This window comes from Haemaphysalis longicornis, unplaced genomic scaffold (assembly GCF_048455015.1).
Source record: "Haemaphysalis longicornis isolate Haplotype H1 unplaced genomic scaffold, Haemaphysalis longicornis Haplotype H1 scaffold_6, whole genome shotgun sequence".
Classification (NCBI taxonomy): Eukaryota; Metazoa; Arthropoda; class Arachnida; order Ixodida; family Ixodidae; genus Haemaphysalis; species Haemaphysalis longicornis.
Window position 1 is genome coordinate 49,298,353 of NW_027526407.1, and position 26,607 is coordinate 49,324,959.

At 48.4% G+C, this 26,607-nt stretch overlaps 2 protein-coding genes across 2 annotated transcripts in view; one reads left to right on the forward strand and one right to left on the reverse strand.

Annotated features, from left to right (window-relative positions):
* Positions 1-1,677: 1,677 nt before the first annotated feature.
* Positions 1,678-8,261, forward strand: LOC144142609 (uncharacterized). Its single transcript, XM_077674242.1, has 3 exons — positions 1,678-1,946; positions 3,824-4,102; positions 6,834-8,261. Exons 2-3 carry the CDS (start codon positions 3,824-3,826, stop codon positions 7,308-7,310), a joined length of 756 nt encoding a protein of 251 aa, XP_077530368.1. The 5' UTR covers positions 1,678-1,946; the 3' UTR covers positions 7,311-8,261.
* Positions 8,262-11,026: 2,765 nt separating this feature from the next.
* Positions 11,027-26,607, reverse strand: part of LOC144142610 (excitatory amino acid transporter 2-like) — a 34,887-nt gene continuing 19,306 nt past the window's right edge. The window contains exons 5-10 of the mRNA XM_077674243.1: positions 22,616-22,776; positions 18,438-18,564; positions 15,544-15,777; positions 13,939-14,133; positions 13,411-13,545; positions 11,027-12,454 (exon numbers count right to left, since the gene is read on the reverse strand). Of these exons, the coding sequence (XP_077530369.1) occupies positions 12,292-12,454; positions 13,411-13,545; positions 13,939-14,133; positions 15,544-15,777; positions 18,438-18,564; positions 22,616-22,776 (1,015 nt within the window). The 3' untranslated portion in view covers positions 11,027-12,291. The remainder of the gene's footprint in view (positions 12,455-13,410; positions 13,546-13,938; positions 14,134-15,543; positions 15,778-18,437; positions 18,565-22,615; positions 22,777-26,607) is intronic.

Below are 26,607 nucleotides of genomic sequence, written 5' to 3' on the forward strand. Positions count from 1 at the left end.
AGGCGCCGACGGGGGGGAAAGGGACGAGTTCCCGAGTACCTTTCGCGCGCCGCTCTCGCCGACGCCGGCGGGGCCTAGTCCCGAGGGCGAGGTAAACGCGTCGGGGGGAGGGAGCGGCTCTGTGTAGCCCGGACCTCCCCTCTGCTGGCATTGAATAGTCTTTCTCTCTCTCTCTCTCTCTCTCTCTCTCTCTCTCTCTCTCCACTGGCGATGTCTATCGTACGTATCGTTCCTGCTTTGTTCCTCTTGCAGGCCGCCTTTTTCGGGATTTAGGGCACAACTGACGCGCCGCCTCGACTCTGGGCTTCTGGAATTTCGAGCAGCGGCGCAGCCGGCGCAAACAACCGTCAGATTTACACAGTCAACGCATCGGAAGCGTACCACTCAGTGGCTGGCCGCCCGATGGATTCGGTAACGCTGGTCGGCCACCCGCTGCGACTTTAACGGCTTCGCGGCGCCGCGTTATCTCAGCGCGTCTAGGTTTGTCCAGCCTGGTGAACGGTGTTCCTTCCCTACGACGGACGTTTCAAGTCAAGACGAATGCGGCTTGCCGATGGCAGCTCAACGCATTGCAGCTGGCGGTGAAACAGAAAACAGACGCCGAGAAAGCAAGCATCCTCTGGAACGATGTACACATCCCTTCAGAGGAGCGCTGCGTAATTGGAAGCTACAACAGGAACGTGTGTGCCTCCTATGCTCCGACTCTCGCACGGCGTGATGACAACTGACGAAAGGCACGCAGAAGCTGAATTCTGCGAACACTGAGAAGCAGCAGCCGAACACCGCTGCAAATCTTGCTTGCTTAGTTCGGCCCATTGAATTGTCAACTCGGCTGGCTGCGAGTTCGGACTCCACTTCATGGGAGGCTGAGCCGTTCCCTTCCGCCGTCTACGGAGAAGAGACACACGAAACGGGAGACCCAAGCCCGCGCGCAGCGGCTAACCCATGTTTTTTTTTTCTTTTTTAATAGCGGACGCCCCGAGACCGAACGATCCCCGCAGGGTTCGAAACAAACTAACAACACGAGACACATGGCGCTTTTGGCAACCTGAACCCCCTCGCTCGGAAACAGGGGGCCGCGTCGAAACTTCGGCGGACAAGCCGCCGCGACCCCCCGCTGCTTTCTTGGGGTTGGCCGAGCGAAGTGGGGCCCCCTTTCCTCGTTCTGCTTTTCTCCCTGTCACGCGTGTCGCTCGAAGTTTCATTATCTGAGGTTCCGTACATTAGGCCAGTTAATGTGACCCCCTTCCCCTGCCCTTGGAGACGAGGCCCTGGGCTACAGTGTACCTGGGCTGCAGCCTCCTTAGCCCCCCCCCCTTAATCCAGCACTGGCCGTAGCCACTCGCGTTGAAACGTGCAAAGATTGCAAGTTCCGATACATGCAGGTATCTTCAGTTTACCTGCCGATCGCTACACTAGGCAGTAAGCTCAAGCCATCTGCATTCATAAGGTAGGGCTCTTGGAAGCAGGCTTTTCATGCCTTCACGATACAACCGCCGATACAACGCATAGAGTTTCTTACAACGGGGGTGCAGACCGAAAACAGAACCAAAACCACCCCGAGCCAAAACGTTCAATTTTTAGCACGATTTCCAGCCATACTAATCCAAAGCGATTTTAGTAGATGTTGCTTCCTTCAGGTGGCGCCACCAGTGCTACTACCAAAATTTTTCGGCTTCGGCGCTATGGCGGCTGCCGGCGTAATCTGACGTGATATAACGTCTTGCAGCGCTATGTGACATAATGGGCATGTCCGTACACGTTTGATCAGTACCTATAAAAGGACCAAGACTCTCGGCTCGCGCACGCCTTCATCAGCCGCTTTTCCGCAAGCGCATCCTTCTAGCACCGTCGCTGCTCGCTGTGTGGCGGATACCGTTCACGTCTTCGTCTTCAGAGTCGCCGATTTTTCTTTTTACCCCGGCATTGTGTCAGCAAGTGTAAATGTAAGTGTAGCCTTCCATTCAGTTTCGCCGTGGCCTCGTTCATGTTTTCACGGTAGCGGCTTTGGACATTGCAAATGCGAACGCGTTTTGGCGGCGTGCACCTCGCTTAATTTTTCAATGCCAAATCATGTTTACTCGTACGACGATTACCTGACTGTTGTAGAAGCGACACGTATATCCACTGTGGGATTGGGGGTTGCCTTTTTCTGCCGGGGAAAAATGGTCCTGGCGAGATCACCAAGGTGCAGGTTCGCGCGCTGTAGTTGCGTGCGCCGAAAACTCCCGTTCACCGAAAACTGAAATTCGCCGGTTGTTCACCCATGGGTATACCGTAATTCTTGGACAAATGCTGCTTGGAGGAACATGAATGATTAAATGGTGACACTTCTCTCTACAAGGACGCTGTTGCCAGCTGATTCTTTGGGCACTGGTATGGTGGGGGCTCTTGCTGTACCTTTTACTACGCGCACCAATATTTTTTGTTGATGTTTTGTTGCCAGCATAAGGGCCGACGTGGCTGCCTCACTTGTTGGAGAGAAGCGTGCTCTGGTTGTACAGTCGAACACGGATATATCGAACTCCAAGGGGATCGCGAAAGAATTCGATATATCGATAATTCGATATATAAAATACGCCTATCTGAAGATTATCTGACAACTCCACACATCACTGAGAGTTTTGTGAAGTCGTGGAAAACGGTAGTTTACCGTTTTGACCCTCAAAGCATAGAAAATCCGAACCACAGCATGATGACCGCCGCACTTTATTTATCTTTGAAATGTTTCTGAGCTTCGCTTGTTTTTTTCTCCTGCGTCGTAAAGTTCGCCAAATTGTCTTCAAGATTACAAACACGCACAAATGAGAAAATCAACGCTGTACACTGTGCCACAACAGAGGCGAATAACGCTGACGTAACCTCGGCTGCAGTAGGCGGTTGGTAACGTTGTCAGGCACTGAGTGCCGTTATTGCCGTTATCTTCAGTATCCGAACCGAACACCTCCCCCATCTGGACGCGTGCAACGAAGTTGCTTTGCGCCCGACACGCTCCGGAATAGCCGGGGCGGGTTGTGCTGCATTCGCCTTTACGTCAACGTTGATGCGTGCATCGCCCTCAAAACTACTGCGAGGAATTCCGAACGCCTTTTCAACCAACATCTTTTCAGCAGCCTGCACCCGACGAATTCCCGCCTTCGTTGCTCCGAAATGAATGCCTTGAACAAAACAAACATACAACGCCGCATCGGTCCCCCTGCACGAGCCACCAAACAGCTCAATCACAGAAAAAGAGTGCCTCCGGTCAATTTCTTTTGCTCCTTTATGTCCTTTCGCCCCAACCACTATCCGCGTTCTAGCTATCATGGAGCTGCCCCTCGTGCTAGCGTGAAAACAGCTGTTGAAGACCTTCTAAGCGACATAATACCGCGGACGCCGCCTCTGTCTCACCAAGCCAGGCAGCTCCTGCGATGAGTCAACATTATCATGAACTCCACCCCATCAGAGGAAGCAAACTTTCAGGGCCACCTTCGGCGCGGAATTCGATATATCGAATTTGCCCGTGATCAGGAGTTCGATACACGCGCACAACAGCCCTATACTTTTGCATGGGATTTTCAAGGGGATGTTTGCAGTGTTCGATATAGACAATAATTCGATATATCCGTTTTCGATATATCCGTGTTCAACTGTATCTGTTTTTCACACATTTAAAATGAAGTAAAAAAGCATTCCGTTGAAGGCATAATTTTTCAGCGATGGTTTATTCAGGCGCAACAAACTGCAGTTCTAGCATTAACCATTGAACGGTGAGAACTAAACTTTCAGTGAAACAAATCATTTTCTGGCACTTACACAAAGCCTCGTATCACATTTGTTGCAGATGGCTACACGACAGCTTTCTTGTGAAGAGTGTAATGTGAAATTCAGCGGTCCTCTGCCCTACATCGACCACATCAAAAGTGCCAAGCACCTGAAGAAAGTTGCTGCCGTCAGACAACTCCAGAGCGTCCTCGATGTCGTCAGCACAGCCTCAGAGGCGAAGGAAGCCGGAGATATGCCAAATGTGGCAACTGTACAGAAAAAAGACCCATTGCCATTTACCTGTGAGCTGTGCAATGTTTCCATGAACTCTGAAGCTGCTCTAATAGCGCACAACAAGGTAATTATTCTGAATTTTGAAGTTCACCAAAATCTTTCTGACTGGGGACGAACCCAGCATTTCTTATGTACATGCAAGATAATGTTGTGATTGCGGACATAGTACTACACTGACCTGGCCACGCTGTGTCATGGTTTGTTCACAATATTTTTTTTTGCCTACGCTGACTGTCATGTATGCTGAGGGACTAAACATAGAATGGTACCAATCAGCTTAAAGCTGAGGCAAGGTTGGGAAAAAAATTCTCTTAGCGCTTAGGAGTGTTTTTCCTTGAATTCTTGTACATTGAGCCATGCTAACTTTTACTTAGCGGCCCTTGTCATAGAATTGTTAGTGCCACTGGTAAGTCGTTCAAAGTGAACGGCTCCTCACAAAGGTTGTTCTGAAATCTTGATTCACATTACCGGTGGAACCGCTTTTTGAAGTGGCGAATTGGGCACAAAACTATGCAAATTACACAAGTAAAAATAGAAGGAGCCATATCCAATGGCCTTTATTTCGGCGGGGAACTCTTGTTTCCCTCACTCGTCAGCACTTGTGGTGGCCTTGAGTACAAACAGTCTACAAGCGCATTGTTCTATACCTTTGTGATATACCACACATGTTCAAGCTCCAGCTTTGGGGATTTGCAAGGCTTGCCTTAGACTTCTTTTCGTACAACTCGGGCTGACTAAAGCATCCCTTGGTTTTTACTAACGCTGGAAACCTTTTTTATTGACATTAAAGTTTTGTCTCATGGTGGGTTGCCAAACTCCAGGGCAAAGTTGATGACTTCTACAGGAACTACAAAGATAACATTCAACGTAGCTCCGATGAAGTGATTGCCTCATTAGAATAACTTATGTCAGCTTCAACACAAGCTTTAGCCAAATGGGCTATGTATTGAGGAAGACAGAAGAAGGGGTCGTGACCTTCCAGCTACTTTCCCCCACTAAACTTTTGATGCAGTGTGTCCAATTAGGTGATTGGTGGTGCTGACCAAATTAACTGAGTATTGAAATACGTAGTTTTGTGGGATTGCAATTTCAGATTGTAGTGTTTCAAAGTGGTCATTGAACATCAAAGCCCAGATTATTTCAACTAAGCACCAGAGCTACCTCCTTGCCGCAACGAAATGGCAGTATAAAGAATTTTCCACCCAATAATGAGGACAGTGTAATGTGTGCTTGTAGTGCTTGTTCACGGGATTTCTCCTTGAGCACAGTCTACCACCGAGCATGAATGACCTTATTGGACTGGTTTTGAAGCTGTTTCTGCAGTGTGACGGAGCGAAGAGCCTCTGGATGCAGTCAGACAAAAGTGCTTTAGCTGGGGAAATGGCAAACAGTGTGCCGAGTATGGTGTTGGGGAGACTGAAGTACATGGCATTTGCGGTCACTGTTGGCGGAAGTAACAGTTAACAAACTATTCAGGGGCATATCCAGATGCCTACTTTGGGACAGGGGGTGGGGGTGCATGCTGATGACGGGGGTGGGGGGGGGTGCAACAGACCTAAATGTCATGATTTGTTCTCAGTTGCACACCAAGTTCTATTTTTCATCAACATCTTGCAGACAACCATGTGACGAGTTTAAAGAAGGCTCCCTCCTCTGTCGCACTGATGCTCTTTGGAGGGAGAAAATTGACTGGTGAAAAAGCGATTAGCACACTCCCACTAAAGCGTGTGTTGCATTACACCAATATCACGCGTGACAAAAAGTTTATCAGCCTTGTGCGCCGTGGACAGCGATTTGTCTCTGCCGCGGTTTAAAAAATTACATGTGCCAAAAAATCAGTGTTGAGGGGTGTGGAAGAGGGGGGGGGGGTGCATTTGTTAGTGGCTTTTGGGGGGAAGGGGGGAGCTAGTGCCCAACCGTCCCCGCCTTGGATCCACCATTTGTCCGGGAAGCTGTTTGGGTCGAAAGCAGGCTACTTGGCCTTGATAGTGGTTGGCTACCTGTGACACCTTATGTTGAATACACTGATACTATCCATACAGCTGCTGTCAAGCTGAAACAAATTGAGTTTGTTTTTGAACACAGAAACACTGTTACTGGCAGGTACGTCTGTGCTGATAAATTCAGCATTGGCTACTGGAGAAATCGCAAGAAGCTGAACACAAAACACTTCGGATGTTCTGTGGTCTGAAGATGGGCAACTTCCCGCGCATTGAAAGCTCTCCTCGCAAATGGGTGTTTCATGTCAATTGAAGTGATGGGGAACCAGAGTTGTGTAATTGCAAGGAGTGAATGCATCCTGGCATAAGATGTGTGGGGAGAAAATGGGGGAGTGCTCGCAGCAAAGCTAGCCTGGTTCTCTAGCTGTGTGGCTGGCCAGAATACGAAGCACTCAGCTGGCCGTAACGTCGCATGCATTTCATGGCTGCTTACGCGATCCACTGTCAAGTGCAGTGTCATGGGCTACAGAGCTGTTTCAAATGATTCTGACATTAAAAAGGTGTTTCACTGATCTACCACTCATGCTCCAGTTGATTTGGCGGTACGTACGGCACGTCCAAAATAAGTTTCGCCGAGGCGAAATATTTTTTTTGCACAATGCGCACTAAAGCGGATATATTTGCTTTGGAGTCAGATTTTGCTATCCAAATTCAGGAATATTTGATTCGGTTTGTAGTCATATTTGCTATTTGTATCTAATTTGCAGTTCCAAATTTTATATTCACTTACATAAGTTTTGATGCTTTCACTAACTATGCTGACCTTATACGTATTTTATGCCTGGCATCTTGCAGGGAAAGAAACACCTCAAGGCGTTAAAATACCAAGAGGACCTGCTTCGTCTAGCGACTGAGAAGGAATCGTTAGAGTCACCAGCAGAGCAGAACTCAGCTAAAGCCACCTCGTCCACAGGCACACCACCACAGAAACGGACGACGGAAATTGCAGACCTGTCCTGCGAGTACTGCGGAATCGTATTGTTTAAGAATTTCGGGTATAAGCTTGAACACTTGGAGTCTGAATCACACTGCAAAAAGAAAAACCAGGTCATTGGACAAAGCATCAAGGGCAGCATTTGCGAAGAGCCTTCAGCGAAGAGGGTGAAAGTAGAAAGCCCTTCGTCGATGGAAGCAGTCAGTGGGTCAGGCAGCGCTCCTGATGAAGCCGAGGGGAATGAAACAGATGGGGCTTTGTCATCGGATGGGCTGCAACCAACAGTGGACGAGGATGAAAGTCTAGATGTTGGCAGTATATTGAAGGACCTGAACTGAAACTGCACTTCGGTGGATGCGCTCATGCATTTATTGATCTTTAAAAATTGTGCGCTCTTGCAGTTATTGATCTTCATGCATTTATTGGTGTTCGAAAATAGAAGTAGATGTTTATTTGATGTGTTAAAGTTGCAGTAAAAGTGTTTTATAAATGTTGGAAGAGTGTAGGTGTCAGAGTTCGTAAATTGGTCCTTCCTTTTTGGAGTGGTCTCGTGGTGGGTAGCACAAAGTGCTGTGCTCTTTTTCTGGCTGGGTTTGAATGTTCAAGTGGGGCACATAGTGCCGAATTTTAAGTTCCTAACGTTGGTGTTATGGTTGTCATGGTACTGGCAGGCTTGAAACCTAACAGGGGGGAAATAAAGCTGTCTAACTTCGTTTATTTTTGGGTTTGAATTAGTTACTTGTGAACCTTGACTTTGTGCATGGTGCCCTAATATAAAGGCTCTGCTTATACAGTATTCCTCTACAGTTGTTTGTTTAGGCTAGTTATTATGGATTAAGTGAGTGATGGCTGTAGTTTCTACCCCAACAATAGTGGCAGTCGTAGAGCTTCTTACAAAGTGAACTACAGAGAAAACTAACTGCAGTTGTCCACAGGTGTGGAAATAGGAAATTTTGTTTTGACTCTGTATTTGGCTTGGCCCACAAGGTTTATGGTTATTGTATTCTTTAGTGTTCGCTTAGATGAATGAATTGTGCGTCCTAATGTGACGTGGAACTACTTTTAAGGATACAGCTCCCAGTTACCCCTATCTTGGAGCCGCTTGGAATGCTGTGTGAAACCATGAGACAAACTGGACCTTATCTCTCTTAAAGGAGCCATGACGACAAAATACAAGTTTGCTTTATTCGAAAGATTTCGTGTTTTATAGTACCCCCAGCGCTTGTCCGAATGCAAATGATGCTTTATAAACTGAGAAATTAATAAAAGTTAAAAGTTTTATTTTCTCACTAAATCGTTTGTTTTCATGGTCCGCACTGCCATCACAGGAACCGACCGCTCTGCAGCCTAGGATCCCTTGATTCACGCGTACGCCCTACAGGGTGGAGACACGTATACGCTGGCACTGCCATTTAGGGTCACTAGCTCGCTGCCGAAGCAAGTCATTGTATCAAAACCACGCTAAAATTGTCGCCGCAACGCGGTTAACTGGCGAAGTTTGAATCATCTTATCTGTTTCATGTTTACAAGAAGCATGTTTACAAGCATGTTTACACGAAGTATTCAGAACATTGGGTTGGGAACAGGTGGGAGTAAGGGTTAATGGAGAATACCTGAGTAACCTCAGACTTGCTGATGACAAGTAACTCGGGGGAGGAATTGCAAAGCATGCTTACCGCACTGGACAGAGTAGAACCGTGGGCCTGAAAACTAATATGCAGAAAACTAAAGTAATGATGAATAACCTCGGGACAGCACAGCGGTTTGAGATAGGTGGCGAGGCCATGGAAGTAGTAAGCGAATATATCTACAGGCCAAGTTGTGACCCCGGACCCCAACCATGAGGCAGAGATAATTTGAAGCATAAGAATGGAGTGGAGTGCATTCGGAAGGCATTCTCAGATAATGAATGGCAGCCTACCATTGTCCCTGAAGAAAGTCTGTGACAGCTGCATCTTACAGGTACTCACCTACGGGGCAGAAACTTGGTGGCTAACTAAGAGGGTTCAACTTAAATTGAGGACGACTCAGCGCGAAATGGAATGGAAGATGATAGGTGTAACATTAAGGGACAAGGAGAGAGCGGAGTGGGTCAGGGAACAAACGCGTGTTAAGGACATATGGTCACTTTACACCAGTCCGAGGCGTACCACAAGGGTCTGTTCTGTCTCCGCTTCTTTTCAACATCGTCATGTTGCCGCTAGCTTGGCACCTTGCTTCAATCCGAGATCTATATTTCCTTATGTACGCGGATGACATTACGGTGTGGTCAGTGCATCCAGACCTGTCACGACAAGCCGAGTGCCTCCAGCAAGCACTAACAGACTGCCAGAGGTGGTGCGAGTATGTGGGCCTCACTCTCTCGCAAGAGAAGACTGCTTTACTTCCCGTGGCCAACGCTTGGGGCCGCCGCCTCCTTGCTGTGTCTCCCATTTCACTGCAACTAAATGGGAACGACATCCCCACGGTCGACCGTCTTCGGGTCCTAGGACTAGAAATATCGTCATCAGGGTCAGCAGCTCAGTGGCTACGATCTGCTCGACAGAAAGCCGGACAGATGCTCCACCTCGTTCGCCGCATCTCGCAGAAGTCTGGCGGGGCCTGCTGGACGATTGCCCGTCTCCTCGTGCGCGCCGTACTACAGCCACGGCTTGTGTATCAGGCACAGTTCCAGCACATGACGCAAGCGGACTGGGCTCGGCTTGAGGTCATCAACAGGGCCGCCATGCGCACCATTACTGACCTCCCTCGCATAACACCAATTCCACCGCTACAAGCCGAAGCCCAGCTAAACACGCTTGATGAACTCATTCATCAGCGTCGTTCCGCACGCCTGCTGAAACGTGGGCTGGTTTTAGAGGCGGCAGCTCTGGCCGCGTACATGGGCCTGCCGTCGAATACGATGCCAGCCTTTTCCGTCGCAAGGCCGCCCTGGCTCTACCATCAGGTGACGGACAACAAGCCTCTGGCAAGGCTACATGTCCGAACCTCTGGCCTTCATCAACCTCCGGATGCAGCCCTACTTCATGTCGGTCACTGGGCGCCTGCGACGCGGCCACGAGTCATGCAGGCTTTTGTGGACGCCGGGGCACACGACTCCCTCTTAACCACAGCCTTGGCTTGTCCTTCTCACCCAATCTTAAACCAGAGCTGCGCCTACGAGACCCTCCGACCTCTACCAAGCCTGTTGGCAGAACTTACTGCTATTCGGGATGGTCTCCAAGCACTTGTATCGACAGTAACTACGGGCGTGAAACTGGAAATTTACACGGACTCAACGACAGCGATACGTGATTTACGTCGCGTTGCGCGTAGCACCAGCATATCGGCACGTATTCACGCGATCCTGGACACATACCCATGCCCTGTGCGTGTTTTGTGGGTTCGCCGGGACATGCTTCCTGCCCACATAGCGGCGGATCGCGCCTGTCGCCGTATAACACCCTCCCTACATTGTCAGGTACGTCACCATACGGTGCTACAACCACCGTTCTAATCGCGTGTAACACACTTCAGTTGGAAGGAACACAAGTATAAAAAATGGAATCGACGGCTGTGTTTGTGGTACAAGTAAGTTGGAGGTGAAGTTTGGGGTACGACGCAATTATGAGTTCATTTCATAAATTGAATTGGCCTGTGGTGGTTATGCAAAGGAAAAGCACTGAAAAGCAAAGAGATGTCTGGTTTACGAGATGAATTGTTATGCAGGGATCCTCACTAGTTTCCACTATTTTGCATTCTTTAGTGGGTACTAACACTCATGTATAGACTCTGGACTCCACAAATACAGCCTTTGTACCAGGCTTTACCCACAGTCGTGTATAGACTGTATGCACTCTTGTTCTTTGTTTCCTGCACAAATACAGCCTCTGTAGGCGGGCTTTCAAATTGTTAGCACTGTGCCGAGTGGTAGGACACCTTTGGGCCTCTATGCCCCCATAAGGGTGTTAATGCTACACCACGGCAGGGTGTTATTTCCATTCCAGGTGGCCTAAGAACTGGCTCTTTGGATGGCGAACTACGCTACAAATATTAGTTGATGGGCAGAAAAGGAAACAAGTTTAAAAGCATTTATTCAGTGAAAAAGTTGAGCACATGAAACAAACTGCCATGCTAATGAATAAAAATTCTTTAATGTGCGAGCAGATGGCATTGCCATTCCATTCCCTCCAGGCTTCTGGAACTTCTTGATGAAAGTATTGATGAGATAGCTCTGTTACAACTCGGATAATAAATTCGCTTTATGTCGATGATCACTGAACATGAAGATGGCCGTGGTGGCGGGCCAGGCAGTGCTAGCCTTGCAAAATATTTATTCGCGAGCATTAAACTTTAAATGAGTGATAATGACCTTGGCACACTGGATTGGTTATATCAAACCTTTGTACAGGACAACATGTTCAGGTGGTGGCAATGGCAGACTACAGCTGCAATTGTAATCATCATTAAAAAACCGCTATAAGTGGCACGGAAACGTCAGAATTCAGCATTGGGTGCAACTTTTGCAGCGTGATATGCTTGTGAGTGTTAGACGCAGGTGGACAGACAAGAATAAACCAGTTAGACCATTCATTTCAGATGGAGAGTGATCAGAATGGTCTTTCCCGCTATTAAGTAGCAGTATACTGTTAGTGCTTCTAGGCGCCATAATTTGGAGCTGTCCAATGGTGCGAACCCTCCACCATGGTTAAGTTATATGCTGAAAAATGGGCGGTTGTATGAAGGGTGGTCCTTATGGCCCGTTGTACTTCACTCTGCTCTGAATATCTCCTATGGGGAAAAGTTTAAATTCTTCGCAGTGTTGATGCAAAGGGCAATTTTTTGCCTATTGCATGTAGACTACCGCCCACTTGCTACTACTTACGTGCATATAACATCAGCAGGGGTGGCTAGTATTGTTCTATACATAAAAATCAGCCTCATTACGCTTCTTGTGGCTAAGCAGTTACTGCAGTATGTCTGTGAAACTTGGCCAACAGCACGCCTCTTGGTATCGTGGCATGTCCTTCTTGAAACCTATATTCGAAACAACTATGAGCAGCACTGCAAGCGATTGAGAACATCCAATCCTTGCCGTCATCAATCACCAGTCCTATTAGTTCTGCTTGTGGTTACACAGTTCTGTTCTAATTTAACTACATTTGTGTGGTTAAGGGAAAACTAAAACAGCACAACTTTCGAAGTCAGGTTTCACAGATGAGGCACAGCACAACTCCACATCACTCTGCAAAGATGACATCGGGAACATTACACTTAGCCTCAATAGGCAGTAAACCTTCCACATCCAGCAGTTGCCACTTAGGAAAGGCGAGAGCAGCTCTAACGGTTTTTGGAGTACTCTCTGCGTTTCAAGGACTGCTCATCAACAGGCCAATGCTCCAGCGCGTTCTGGTTCCTCTTCAGCTCCATCTCAACTGAATGATGAACGATGGCGACCGCTATTGACTGGCTGAGCACGTTGACGCAGGTACGGCAGCGGTTCCTGAGGAAAAACGAATGACATCTCTTGAAGTAAACCTTATAATTTGCAGCCGTGAATTCCTACAGTTGGTTGTTGGAACACGTAACACCTTACAGTTGAACAAGAAGAGTAAAGAAATGCAATATGTACTAAAATCTAGTGACCAGTAAAGGTTTTACAAACGAGAAAGATACTAATGATTTTACAAATTTTATAGTAAGGTTTCAACGTGTTCTGCAGCACGAGCAAGAGATGGCGTATTTGCCTTTGAACATCTGATGGTAAAAAAAACATGCGCACACATAAATGCACCAGGGAATTGAAAATCCAATGCAGAACTACTGTGTTTACTGTTCGTCTGCTGCGCAGTCGCTCTAAGGTGCAGCCAAAAACTTTGAGATTAAGCGCCGGAGTGCAGGCCGCTCAGTACCTGCAGAGAGCTCTAGCGGGACGATGTGAGAATAAAGCCCGTTTTATTACTGCTGTGTTTCGCCGCTTGAAAAATCCCCTCATCTGCTGCACATGTCGTCTCTGGAATCTTTTCCAGGTACGTGATGTTGCTACCGCATCATGCAATGGCGCAGTATCCGTTCTCGGGGAGTGTATCAGCCAAACGTACGAACTATAAAATTGCGCCATTCCATCGCTAGACTGGCCTGCATGTATTAAATGGCATGCACTCCCGTGTTTGCTGTTGTAAAGCTTTTGACTGTACCACATATTGTTACGTAAATATCAAGGCCACTTCTTTCACAAGCGTGAAGGCACTAGTGGTAAATGAAACAAAGAATTGTAACTGACCTAAACTCCTTTCACTAGCATAACTGAAGAAAAAACGCATTGAAGGTAGACGGGGTCATGCTAGCCCCGGTCCCTTCTTTATGTCCTTGTCCGGTTACGCAAGTAATGTATTACGCGCAATGCTAGGTAGCCGAAGTTTCTGCTGTACACGGCAACTTAGGTATAGAATGACTCACATGACCCAGTCTACGGCTAACAGCAGCCCAATATGCGATGGCCCAATTCCTCCAGCCTTCAGGACAAGGATCATCGTGATGACGCCCGCGTTTGGTATTCCCCGGTTGGCAAAGCTCGTGAGGGCAGCAGCAACACTGAAAAGTCATTGTACAGTTGTGAGCACAGTCGATGAAAGGGTGCGACTACAACTTCACAAAGTTGCACGTATTGTCACAGAGAACCTTGCCGTATAGATTCCTGGAAATAAGATACCTAAGCCAGACACTTGGGGCACTCCTTACTGCCTGCAGTGTAGTGCCCAAGTATTGGATCCTTTGCTAGACCACTAGACAATGACAACAAAGTGCGCTTGACAGTGTAGTCTGTTCCCATGATGGTAGGCGCACTAATGAACAAACATATGGAATTAAGCAGGACGTCGACAATGAACAATTCGAAACGGGCAATTCTTTCAACAGTGACGGTTTGTTTCTCGTTGGGCATTCATCATGGTACGGTAATTAAGATTTGTCTTCACCCTGTCTCACCATATGGCAAGGTAGTGGGCGAAGTCCAGCTCGATGCCGCTGAGGTTCGCGATGAAGATGGTTCCGACGGCGCCATAGAGGGCAGTGCCGTCAAGGTTGAACGCCGACGCAATCGGTGCCACGAATCTGGTGACGCGACGATCGAGTTTGTTGTTCTGCTCCAGACACATGAACGTCACCGGGAGCGTGGCGACACTGCAAATGGAAACAGATCATGGCGTTGTTATCACTGGTCGGGTACCGGATCCGGAGGGGGGCCTCTTATAATAATTAACAGGCACCCCTACTATGGCCAGCCAAACCTATCGATTGTAGGGTTTAACGCGCCGACGCAACGCAGGCGATGAGGCGCGCCGTAGTGGAGGGCTCCAGATTAATTTTGACCACCTGGGGATCTTTAACATGCGTCGAAATCTCGTACACACGGGCGTTTTTGCTTTTCGCCTCCATCAGAAAAGCGGCCGCCGCGGCCGGGAATCGAACCCGCGACGTCGTGCTCAGCGGCGCAACGCCTTAGCCACTGAGCCACCGCGGTGGGTCAGCCTAACCTATCCCTCCACCCCCAATTTACGCATCCCACTTCTTCATTCCGTTCATTGTTTTTGACCCTGTGTCGAGGTATCAGTTGTTATTCGTGTTGTCTATTACATGTTCACCGCATTGCAAGCTCTGTTGAACCCAGATTCTTCCTAGTCTACGAAGTGAGTTCTAAAATACTTTACCAAAATAAAGGCAAGATCGTATAGACCGTGACCTCAGTTCTTCAGTATATTCGCACGCATTTGTAACGGGAAAAGTGCGTTCGAAAATGCTGTTTCCCAACCAACATCCTGCTCGCCTACTTGCTCTGATGAGCTGAATCCTGATGTGCTAGCTCAAGGCTACACCACGGCGTGATAGAAGCGCAGACACCGAAACAATTCGGCATGTGAGCTTAGTGATTCCCATTTACAGCGATGTAAACTAGTTAGTTTAGTAGGTTTGAGAATTGAGAGAAAGCTGAGGGAACTTTTACAATTCATATTTATCAGAACCTTTTGCTACCTTCGTATTTTGTAATACCTCTTTAAACACAACCGAATTGGTAATCACCAATTTAGAAAACAGAGTTCCATTCGTGGCAAGCAGTGCGCAAAAGGTAGCGTTTCTCTAGCGGCCAGATGTCTGTATGGAGTTTGTACATTTTGTTTTCCCTCCCTGCAAACCGATCCTTTACGTATGTTTGCCGTACGACCACTTAATTCCGTCGGGTGCGAGTAACCCGGAGGTGCTGTCGAACAAGTTAATCAAGCTGTGCTAAGGCATCGCGCATTGGACGCGAAGCTGCACCAAAACAGGCCCAAAATAACCTCCGCTGAAGCAGACGACAAAGCCGCACCGCCGACGCGCCCACCGGCGAGCAGGCACCACCGCGCGGGGAACGCTGGGTAAATTCGTCGCGCCATCTACAGCGTGCTCCGTGAGTAAAACGCTCCCCCCGCACCCTCCCCCCGCCGCCTCCGCGCCGCGTTGGGAGTTTATTGTCCCGCACGCAGCGAAAGAACAGTTGGCTGGTAGAGGTAGAAAGCTTTGCTTTAAATAAAGTGTCATGAAGGGGCTGCTTGCCTGTCCGAAGTGCCGAAGGCGGTGACAAAGGCGTGCAGAAGGTTCTTGGCAAAAACGAGAGGGTTCTTGCGGACAAACGTGTAGTAGATGAGGGGCAGTACGATGAAGGAGTGGATAGCCAGGCCCGTCATGACGGTGCCGATGTAGGCGCCCACATTGAATGCCTGCTCGCCGAGCTCGTCGCCGCGGCCAATCGATGCACACAGCAGGAACACCACTCCGATGGGGAAATACCTGCACGAAAAAACACACACAGGCCAGAAAGCATGTCGTACAAGCACAGGCGTTCGGTATCACATCAAGCACACAAACAAAGCGACGCCTTGTCGTCGCCTGCCTCAAGAGAGCTGGTTTGGGCGATTGTATATGAAATGACCCTTTACACAGGTCCAAGCGGTTACCCCAACCCCTCTCACCATCCCGCAGTGGTCACTACCCAGGAAAAAGTCACAGTGGTCACTACCCAAGACTTGCGCCACCTTCAACACCTCTCCGCCTCGGTCGCTGAGGTGTTCGCCAAACCTGTGATCATCCTTCAAACTACACCCGAGATCATAGCCACGCACTCCCAGGCTGCTTGTCGTAGCTCCTTGTCGTGTACGGTAAACCTTCCATCATCACCGGACTCGGACTTGGACTCGGAATCGGCCCACTAACGGGCAAAAACCTGCGCCATTCTTTCTTGCAGTCCGGAAGGACATTGACACCACTGCCACCCGCATTGCGCACATTTCTCGCTCCGTGTATGAAACTAACATGCAACATCCTATCCTACACTTCTCCGCTTTTGATCAGTATCGAAACGATCACAGTGTTTTTCAACATTCGGATATTGAATCTGTAAGAAGATATTGAAGCTGTACATAAGATATTGAGCTGTACATAAGAACATACTCGAGCACCCTTAACACCTACTCACATTAGCCCAGGTGAGCGTTGCTATACTCGGTGACAACTAAAGAACGGCACCGAAAGTTGCCGCTGTGCCTTATCACCGTAGCCGGATGTTTCTCCGCTCGGCGCAAGTAGGGCGTTGCTGGAAATATTTTGAACATGGCGTGAGCCGTTCCCGTGATTTTTTGGACTTAGTATGCTTATAAACGACTCCAGTGACGACTAACAAACTGCGTGAGACAAGGCAGACGATATCACGCATTCATAGCAAACCCCTTTCAAAACGCGCGCGCACTGACGTCACGAGTCCGGTGCTTTGGCGGAGTGATACACTACATGAGGTGGTGCCGTTGTTGAGTTGTAGCCGAGTATAGCAGCCTGGGGCGCGGGATTCAATGGGTGCCTACCTTCTCCCCATCCCCCTATTCCCACACCTCCGGTCTTCCTCTTCAAATAAAATAATATATCACCATCATCTTTCCAGGTGTATGCTTTGGGCATTCAGTACCTGGTCATGCACTTACCAAGACACCCAATAGAATTACTGCGCCTTTCGACGATCCTTCCCGATTACTGACCCCAAAACTAGCAGAACACGGAGAAACTACTCCGTAAAATCCACAACACTTTCCCTCACCCCACCTAGCTACGCCATTTATATCCAACCAAATATCCCGCAAAATGCAAATTTTGCTCTCAACAAGACAACCTAACCTATATCACCGGGTGGGCGTACACCCGAGCCCGCCCTTTTTCCTTACCTTGCCAGTTCCTTGTTTGGAGCTGCCACTTGATTTGAATTGAATTGAATTTATTGTCAAGAAAAAGGAAAGGAAAGACCACCAGCACGCGTAAATTGTCACACCTAGGGGTGGACACCGGAACGCCTGCTGGTGTGGGAGTTGGGGCAGAGGATGACAGATTCAGAGAGAGGAGACAGAGGATAGAGGTGGCATATTTACAGAAGACAGGGGAGAGAGGGGCATATTTACAAGTTAACACACACTCACACGCCCACACAAAGTCTGTTTTTTTTCATGTATACACGTTTCTTATTTTGGTGCATATTTTGGGCCGTTTTGTATACGTATTTTACGCTAATGGGCAGCCTGCATTTTAAATTCACGCAGTACGAATAAACCTCAGTTGGAAGTTACCTCTCTTCGTATTGTGATTTTTAGTTCCCGCTTATCTAGGTGTTGTCAGAACCGAAACCAGGCGACAACAGACTGGGCAGTGCAAATTTACCACATTTAAGAGCTAAGGCTATGTATCGGACGAGAAGGAAGGAACAATGCGTTTTAACACGAAAGTGTTTTATGCCCGGCTACACCAAGATCTGACCGGCGTCATATCCGTCACGGAAATGACGTCGCCAGAAAAAGTTCAATTGACGCGGCTGCGCCCGGATTCGAGCCACGAACTCTCTCGCCACAATGGGAGGTGTATACAGCGCTCTGCCCTCTGCGCTAAGCAAGTAGGTCTACGAACGCACCTTATATCTTTCACACTACTTTTGTCATTCAGATGCCGTCAAGGAGATGCCGCCGTCGAGGAGAAAGAAAGCGAAGTAGTTCATCATGACACTAATGTGTGCCGACAGTTGGCGCCTCGATGCCAGCGTCTTCGTGTATACGCGGGACGCGGGTGAATCGATGCACCCTCCGCCACCTAATGCTTTCGGTTCCGGTTTTGGTTCCGTTTCGTTCGCACGGTTTTCAAGGGACTGGGGTTTCAGTCGGATTTACACAATGCTCCGGCGCGTGCAATCCGGTGTGTCACGTTGATGCGGCTAACTATAGTGAACTAGAATACTTGTAACGGTGCCATACCGATGTAATATAAATAGTGATGTGCAAGTTCATATGGATGCACAATAAATGTTCCTGTGCAGGCACGTTTCACTTTCGTGTTTTACCGATTCCTGTGAAAAAGGCATCAACCACATTTTTCTTGGAAACATTGCCCCAAGACACAAAATTCAGCAAGGCGCCACTCACCACATGACAAGGTAGGCCAGCTTCATGCAGAGTACGTTGAGGATGGAGAAGAAGTCGACCATTATGACCACTGACTCACCCATGAGCCCCGCAAAGAGTCCGAACATGGAACAGAAAACGATGATGCCTGAAAGGAGGAGGAGGAATCAACTTTTACTGAGCCCAAAAAGAAATCGGTGGTGCACGCTGGCACCAGACGGGGTGGTTCCCTAGTTACGGGACCCATATGATCCCAGCAGCTGTCTGTCAGTGCGAGCTGAGTCGGCAGGGCGGGGCTGGACAATACGGTCTCCCATTGCTCAAGGGGTTGGGGATTGGGGGTGTTATGGGGAAGGGAAGGAGGGGGGGGGTCTTAAGTTCTGTACACTCTGCCAAGATGTGCCCTTCTCTCTTTTGCAAAACGGGCAGAGCGTAGCATGTTCCGCAGGGTACATGCGGTTCATCAGTACGGGATGCGCAAGCGGTCCCGCCTGCGCTCGACGCAGGATCGTCTGTTGTTGCCTAGTCAGTTAAAGGGACACTGAAGTGATTTGTAAGCAATGCGGGATTACAAGCGCAAATTGTAGTCCGGAGCTCCTAGGCCCTGTTTCAACCACTCTGAGCGCGTTTACGCGAATTTATTTAGTAGAAAAATCAATTCGAAAATGTTGTCCTCCTCTCTGCACTCTCGCCCATTTTCTTTGGCGTTTTCGTGTGACGTCAGCAGGAGAGGAGCCGGCAATTGGCTGCGCTACTGCACGGCTCGCCGACCTTCCGCGACCGAGTCAGTTGGCCTAACGTTTAGTCCGCCGGCCCCCGACGGGTCATGGCAATTCGCTCGCTCAGTTGAAACTAAGCCCCAACACGTTTGTGAATGGAAGAATGTGCCTTTCTTTACTTTGTTAGTTTCTGCTCTGTATCTAGCTCCAAGTCAAGGTCGCTTCACACAAGCGCTGCACAAGCGCACATGCGACGCTTCGCTGACTGGTACGCCAGTAGGAAAATATAAGGCCTCTTGAAGGGGTAGAAGAGTCAGCGAAGTCAATATAGGTACTAAGGAAATAAAATCCGTACAGCGTAAACTACGGTGCGGGAAGCACTTTTTTGCGCTGGGCGAACAAGCAAAGCGGTCAGCAGCACGACTGCGCATCTGCGAACGCTTTTCCGTCTAAGAAATGCAATTGCTAGACGTGAGCTATTGTGGAAACTCGGGGGACGCTTACTGCACGAGCGCAATACAACAAATAGTCACCTAAGCTGCTTGAAATGCTAAAACTAAATAAAAGTATAAACTGGTTATACATTAATATATACCTTACATTTCCGTTGTCGGCGGCGCTCTCGCTCGTGGCCCTGTGTACTGGAGCGCTAGGTATACAGTCTAGTCCACTTATAACAATATCCAAGTGCCAAGGAAATCCCATCGTTATAACCGATAATTGTTATAAGCGGGTTGCTAAATAAAAAGGCGGAACAGAGCTCAAAGCATTTTATTAGCATGCCAGCAAGGTCGTACTACTAGTAATTTGCGGAAAAGAAGCCGCAGTTTGTTTGCCGCGTGTGAAGCTAGGCAAATCTTTTCCAAGAGCATTTATAGGTGCTTCACCTAGCTGAGGTAAATGTCCTTGGCGGAAACGAAGTCCCCGAGGGACTGTGTCACGCATTGGGCCTCCTACGAAGACACTATACCTGAGTAGGCTGCGCAACCGCGTCATTAGAGTCGCCACTGTTGCACTTTCGGTGCACAATATCACCGGATTCAATCGTTATATCCGATATCGTGGCACTGGAGCATTGTAATAAGCGGTTTATTTTGCCATAGAAAAAATACAAAAGTTGACGGTGCCATAGCTGTTCATCGTTATATCCGATATGTTGTTATAAACGGTATCGTTATAAGTGGACTCGACTGTATTAGCGCAAGTGCTTACCCCGTCACAAGTTCGAATCCCGGTGGGTACAAGCTTTTTTTTTTTATAAGGTAACTTTTTCGTTTTTCGCTGATGTTTTCTTTACTGAGTTCACCTTTTTTTTGGGCCGCAACGTTCACTGCTCCACGAACTAGTCCGCAGAACTAGCGCAGCCTGGCACTGGCGCGCTAGCGAGTTCTCGTTGGTGTGCTGTTGCCATAAGCACCGACTGCTTGTGGGCAGTGGGCACAGGCCAGAATCAACAGACCCTTGGCCTGGTGCGAACACGCTTTTTACGATACAGGCATGAGTGAGGCAAGCTCCAAATATGGGGGAAAAGCGCATGCATTTGTGCGTCTGCGGGGACGCGGAGGGCGTTCATGCACTGCGTAGGCCTCGGCTAGTAAATGCTACGATTCCAAGCCGTCCTGGGAGGCTTATCTTATGCAATTTACAGCCGACAACTTGGCAGAAGCGCGGTACTACGATTACTGGGATATTGAGAATGCCCATCCAACGACGCCATCGGATGTCAAACAGGTTGTTTTACAGAACCGAAACTGAAACCGAAACTTGGTTGATTGCTCACCTTGGGCATCGTCCAATCACGGTGCCCCCTCCTCCCAACGTCACAGCGTAGTTGGTGCGGCCGCCGCAAACCGCGCATGGTAGTTTTTCTTCTTTCGCGCTTTGTAAAATAATTACCGATTTGTCAACCGGACAAACGATGAAAAGTGTGCCAATTTGAGCCAGTCTACGCAGTGCAAGCAAAACGGGAGCTTGACAAATTCACTTCAGTGTCCCTTTAATGTCCAAAGTGCATGGTCGCAACCTTCGGCCTGCCGTTTCTTATTTACTTCTGGACGGTGGCACTAGATGCAAACGTTATTTGTAATTTAGTCCCAACTCTTAGACCTTAACCTTAAACGGCGATTATAAGAAAGTTTGAGGGATTGTTAGGTTGTATCCGAGGCAAGGTAAGAGGGGGTCAGGTTGATGAGGGTATAACGGGTTACTTCACGAAAAACAAATTCCCTGTGCCGCATAGAATGCTGCTGACACTACTTTATTGTCTAAAAAGACGGTTGGGTTTTTCAAAAAAAGCAAAAGCACACGCGATTGCTGGGGATGACGGAGAGAAACAAGAAGCAAGAGAAAGAAGCTTGCGCTCACATTTCTGAAGTTTCCAGCGATAAAAACCTTAACCGCAGCAAGTTACAGACATTCGTCTGTCTGAATAGCAGTGATACCATAAATTTCCTGCTCAAGTTACGATTAATAGATACAGCGACGAGATATGGTGGGGACACCCTATCATACGAAAGCGCATGCCTGATGAGTACGCATCACAGCTCAGCTTCCAGTTGCGATTCCCGCTGTTTCTCGGTATCATCTTGATATGAATCCCTCATAGAAGACGCGTTGCAGTAGAGAGATCCCCGTAACCTGCGGTGCTGTGCTTTCTGTGACGTGCGGTTGCTGTTGTAATGCTCGAATTCACTAAATTCCGGGAGATGAGCCCGAGAAACCTTTTAATAGCGGTTAGCATTGATGCTTGGGTGAGTTGGTGTAACATCATCTTGAATTCACAGCGCAAACAAGAAAGCCTATCTTCAATAGTACTATAATATTGCATAAAAATAAGCACAAACTGACAGGGAAATTATTCAAGCTCATGAAATAGCAAAGAAAAGAGAAACGTGTGTCCACGTCCCTTCTGTCGCGCTTTCAGCTAGAGAAACCACCTATCTGGACAGTGTGTATAAGCACATGGTGGTAGTGATGTCGTGGCGGATTGGTTAATTTGGGTTCACGTGTTATGTGTCGCTTTCTTTGTTGCGTCGACTTCTGCTGTATTTATACACCAGACGTCACCGCAATAGACTTCATTTGTAAGTCAGCACTGTGTGTCTGTCCTTGTTTCTTCGTTTGTTTCATTGTGGGGGTTTAACGCACCGACGCTACACAGGCGACAAGGCGCGCCGTAGTGGAGGGCTCCGGAGTAATTTTGACCACCTGGGGATGTTTTAACGTGCGCCGAAATCTCGAACACACGAGCATTTTCGCTTTTCGCTTCCATCAGAAAAGCCGCCGCCGCGGCCGGGAATCGAATCCGCGTCTTCGCGCTCATACGTGTTTCTTGTTTGCGCTGTGAACTCAAAGAAAACTTTTAATAGCGGTACTTTGCACCGGAAGGTTCTGTTTACACTGGTACGCACACAAAACATCGTGAAAGTTCGCGGTAGACAACACTGCAAACTCGTTGGCATTGAATAGCAGCACTCTTACCGAAGATGTTGAGACCGTCCGAGTACTGAAGCTTGCGGATAATGTCCGGCTCCAGGTCGCTTGCATTTACGCCCACTGGAATGTAGCGCGGCGGCTGGGAGATCCTGACAGTGCGGTGAAGCTGGAAGCAGGCCTGAACAATGTTTTCGGGAAACATGTTCCTGCGCGGGTGAGCAAAAGACAGGAGACAACAGGCTGGAGCTTTTCGCCCGCAGTAAGTCAGTCCGGCGATCAGTTCTGCCTGAATGACAAGGATGAAAGTGGGGAAACAGGAACATAAAATTCGGCACAATAGAAATTGACGCAAGTGCAAAAACCAAACGACTGCATGTAAGGTGATCGCGCGGTAATCCGTTCTCCTGTGGGTACAAGCCCTGCATTTCCTGTGCGCGCCAGCGTCATCATCTACTGCTTCGCTTAGAAACTTCTATCTTTTAAGTACCTTTTAAAGAAACGCCGCTGTTCGGCCTCAGTTGCATAGGGGTAGAATCGCGGATTTTGGAGCGACTAACATCATGGGTTCGAACCCCCGCAGTACGAGACCCGTGATTTTTTAACACGAAAGTGTTTTATTCCGGGATACATAAAGATTTCACTCACGTCATATCCGTCCCGGAAGTGACGCCAGTGCAAAGAAGCAAGTGGCCTGTAAAGGTTGCACCCCTGCACACAGGGTCTTCTCGCGGGGAAGCAACCTTTAGTACTAAAGAGTACGTTATACTTAGGGTTGTGTTCGTTCTCGGGTTTTATATTTTAACACGAAAGTGTTTTATGCCGGGACACAGCAAGATTTCACTGACGTCGTATCCGTCACGGAAATGACGGCAGTGAACTTTTGCTGAAGCGAGCCACCAGCATGACGTCGCTCGCCAACCACACCCACAAGACAGCCGCCGACCCGTAAATCATGCTCAGCTGCAGATTTCGCTGCATATTTCACTTTCGTGTTTTACTGATTCCTATGACAGAGAGAGAGAGAGAGAGAGAGAGAGAGAGAGAGAGAGAGAGAGAGAGAGAGAGAGAGAGAGAGAGAGAGAGAGAGCTCTTTATTAGAGGAAAGCAGAGAGGTCTGCCGGCATGTTAACGCCTACATGCTACTCTGCGGGGTAGGGAGGAGGGAATAAAGCTGAAATAGGAAGTGCGGAGGAAGAGAGAGAAGAAAGAAGGAAATAAAAGAAGTAAAAAAAGGAGGCAGCGTGTGTGTTGGGGACCGTCAGTGCGACACGTGAAAAGACTGTAGACGGTTGCACAGTGCACGAAGTTCTGGTCCTGCTCAGCGACGCCGATGCCATTGAGATATTCAAATAGTGCGGTTAGCACTTTACGCTGAGACGATGGAGATGGCCATGGTCGCAGAAGTGCTTTTAAAGTTAGGGAACTGTGGTTGAGGCAGAGGAATGAGCCACATTTTTTTTGGTAATATACCGTCTTAGCTCTATTATGCGGAATATTTTCGTATGTAAGGATGGTTCGGGGTCTTTTAGGTGGGTTTAGGTGTGGCGCGCGGCATACACGCCTAATTACTGTTCTGCATAGCACCGAAAGTGCCCGGATTGTGCCAATCTTGGAAAGGAATATTGCTGTGGTCGCATTGCAAACATTGAATTGTTTTTTTGTTGTTGTTGTTGTTGATCGCACGAGCAGGAATAAGAAATTCGAACCCGTGTCCATAGGATGACTAGTAGCAGAATCGTCACACCGTCTCTCAGTGAACTGCTCACGGACCCGATGATAATCTCCATGCAACTTTTTTCAGTCGTGAGGAGCTGGGTCTATACACGAACCTCATTTCTCTAAACTGAACTGGGAAGCTGTCACAGTCATGCCTATAGTTTCGGTATCTCCGCAATCCGAGCTGTCTGCCATCGCGCAGCACACAGCGGCGTTTTTGTCGCATGTGATGTCCGTTTATACCTTTGGCTAGAGCGGATGCGTTTGTTTTTATTTTGCGCACTTTTTTTACAACAATCGCTGCCGACATGCCATCGCTTTTTTGTGACGTCATGCTGTGAAGTAGGGCTATGGACAAACTTTACATCGCAAACGTAATAAATACGCACCCGCCGCGGTGGCCCAGTGGCTAAGGCGTTGCGCTGCTGAGCACGAGGTCGCGGGTTCGATTCCCGGCCGCGGCGGCCGCTTTTCTGATGGAGGCGAAAAGCAAAAACGCCCGTGTGTACGAGATTTCTGCGCACGATAAAGATCCCCAGGTGGTCAAAATTAATCCGGAGCCCTCCACTACGGCGCGCCTCATCGCCTGCGTTGCGTCGGCGCGTTAAACCCTAAAATCAATCAAATCAGTAATAAATACGCGGCGGGGTCGGCACATGGTAGCGACATTGGTTGAAATATAAAAAAATGCGGATATACAATTAAACGCATTAATTAAAGCATCCAGGTGTGTGCCGCACGGTAGCACACAAGCTCAGTTATAGTTACTCCATAGGTGTAGACACTGATTGAAAAAAAAACAAAAAAACAGCGCGAATAAGAGAGACAAGCGAAAGAAACACACAGCGCGAGCGTGCTGTGTTTATTTCATTCGACCACGTTATTCACGCTACTTTTACAAGAAATGAATCAAGAGGAGGATTTTTTTTATTGTTGTGCTTAACGCGCCGACGCAACGCAGGCGGTGAGGCGCGCCGTAGTGGAGGGCTCCGGATTAATTTTGACCACCTGGGGATCTTTAACGTGCGCCGAAATCTCGAACACACGGGCGTTTTTGCTTTTCGCCTCCATCAGAAAAGCGGCCGCCGCGGCCGGGAAGCGAACCCGCGACCTCGTGCTCAGCAGCGCAACGCCTTAGCTACTGAGCCACCGCGGCGGGTTATCAAGAGGAGGAGAATAAACATTTAATTGAGCAGTCAATGTTGTTGGGTTGACCACCAGGTGGGGGACCTCCTTAGTCCAGGAAGCCCTGGGTCTTGGCGGCCTGTCTCGCCCGGTCTACCAGATGTTGTTGGTGATCCGGGTTGGAGCTCGTCAACCGACCCTCCGACTGCTCAAATGAGGGATTTGGGTTTAGGGCAAGAGATAGTGTGTGGCGGCACTCCCACACCATGTGGTAGAGGGTGCATGGCTCCATGCAGAATTTACAAGTGCATGTGTACAATGTCGGATGCATTGAGTGTAGTAATGTACCATGTGGAAATGTGTTAGTTTGTAGCTGTCTTTAGATGACCGTGTCTTCGCGAGACATGTTGAGATGTCTCAAGCGGTAGTGGGCCAAGATGTCACTGTACCTTCTGGGGATTATTTCTCGTGTTGGGCTTATGGAAGGACTGGCTGACATCCCAGAAGAATCAACTAACCCAAAATCATAACCGTCCTGTAGGCTTTCTGTAGCAAATGCTTACAGATGTCTACTTCATGTTGCACAGACCTACCCAGCGATGAGGGTCTATATACTTACGTCTATAGAGTTGGATTGTACTGGTGGCTTAGGTCGATACGATCCAGCTCCTCCAGGTGGTGTGGTTGCATAAGGATATATGCACCATGGTCGGGCTCCTTATTGCACTTTGATGTTGACTGCTTTGCGGTGGCTCGCACTATGTTCAATCGATATATCGCATTTGGCGTTGTCATAAAAGCTGTACCCTCTAATTTGCACCGGAGAATTTCGCAATGTCCTATACCATAGATACTTGTGACTAAAATATCCTACACTAAGTTGTCGTCTCAGCAAAAAACATAGGTAGCTTCAACAAGACGCAGTCAGCGTTTATGACCGGATAGATTTCCTTCCGGTTCCATCTAAGATCACTGAGCTCATTCATGCCCCATTAAATGTGGATGATTGACTCAATGAGTGAAGCTTATCTACTTTCGTATAGTCCTTGTAAGCAATGCTTATGGAGCAAAAGCACTATAGTTGACTTCTAATTTCACAGTGTTAGCAGATTTCAAATGTAAGCTTTTCTTCAGCGCTCGTTGGTGTGACACAAAAATTCAGACGTAAGCAAGCGTTCACGGACGGGTGCTAATTT

What these genes read in the sequence shown, in the direction of transcription:
- LOC144142609 (XM_077674242.1), top strand. Translation starts at nt 3,824, where the DNA reads ATGGCTACACGACAGCTTTCTTGTGAAGAGTGTAATGTGAAATTCAGC. An exon ending in CTCTAATAGCGCACAACAAG is followed by an intron (nt 4,103 to 6,833) that starts GTAATTATTCTG and finishes GGCATCTTGCAG; the next exon opens with GGAAAGAAACACCTCAAGGC.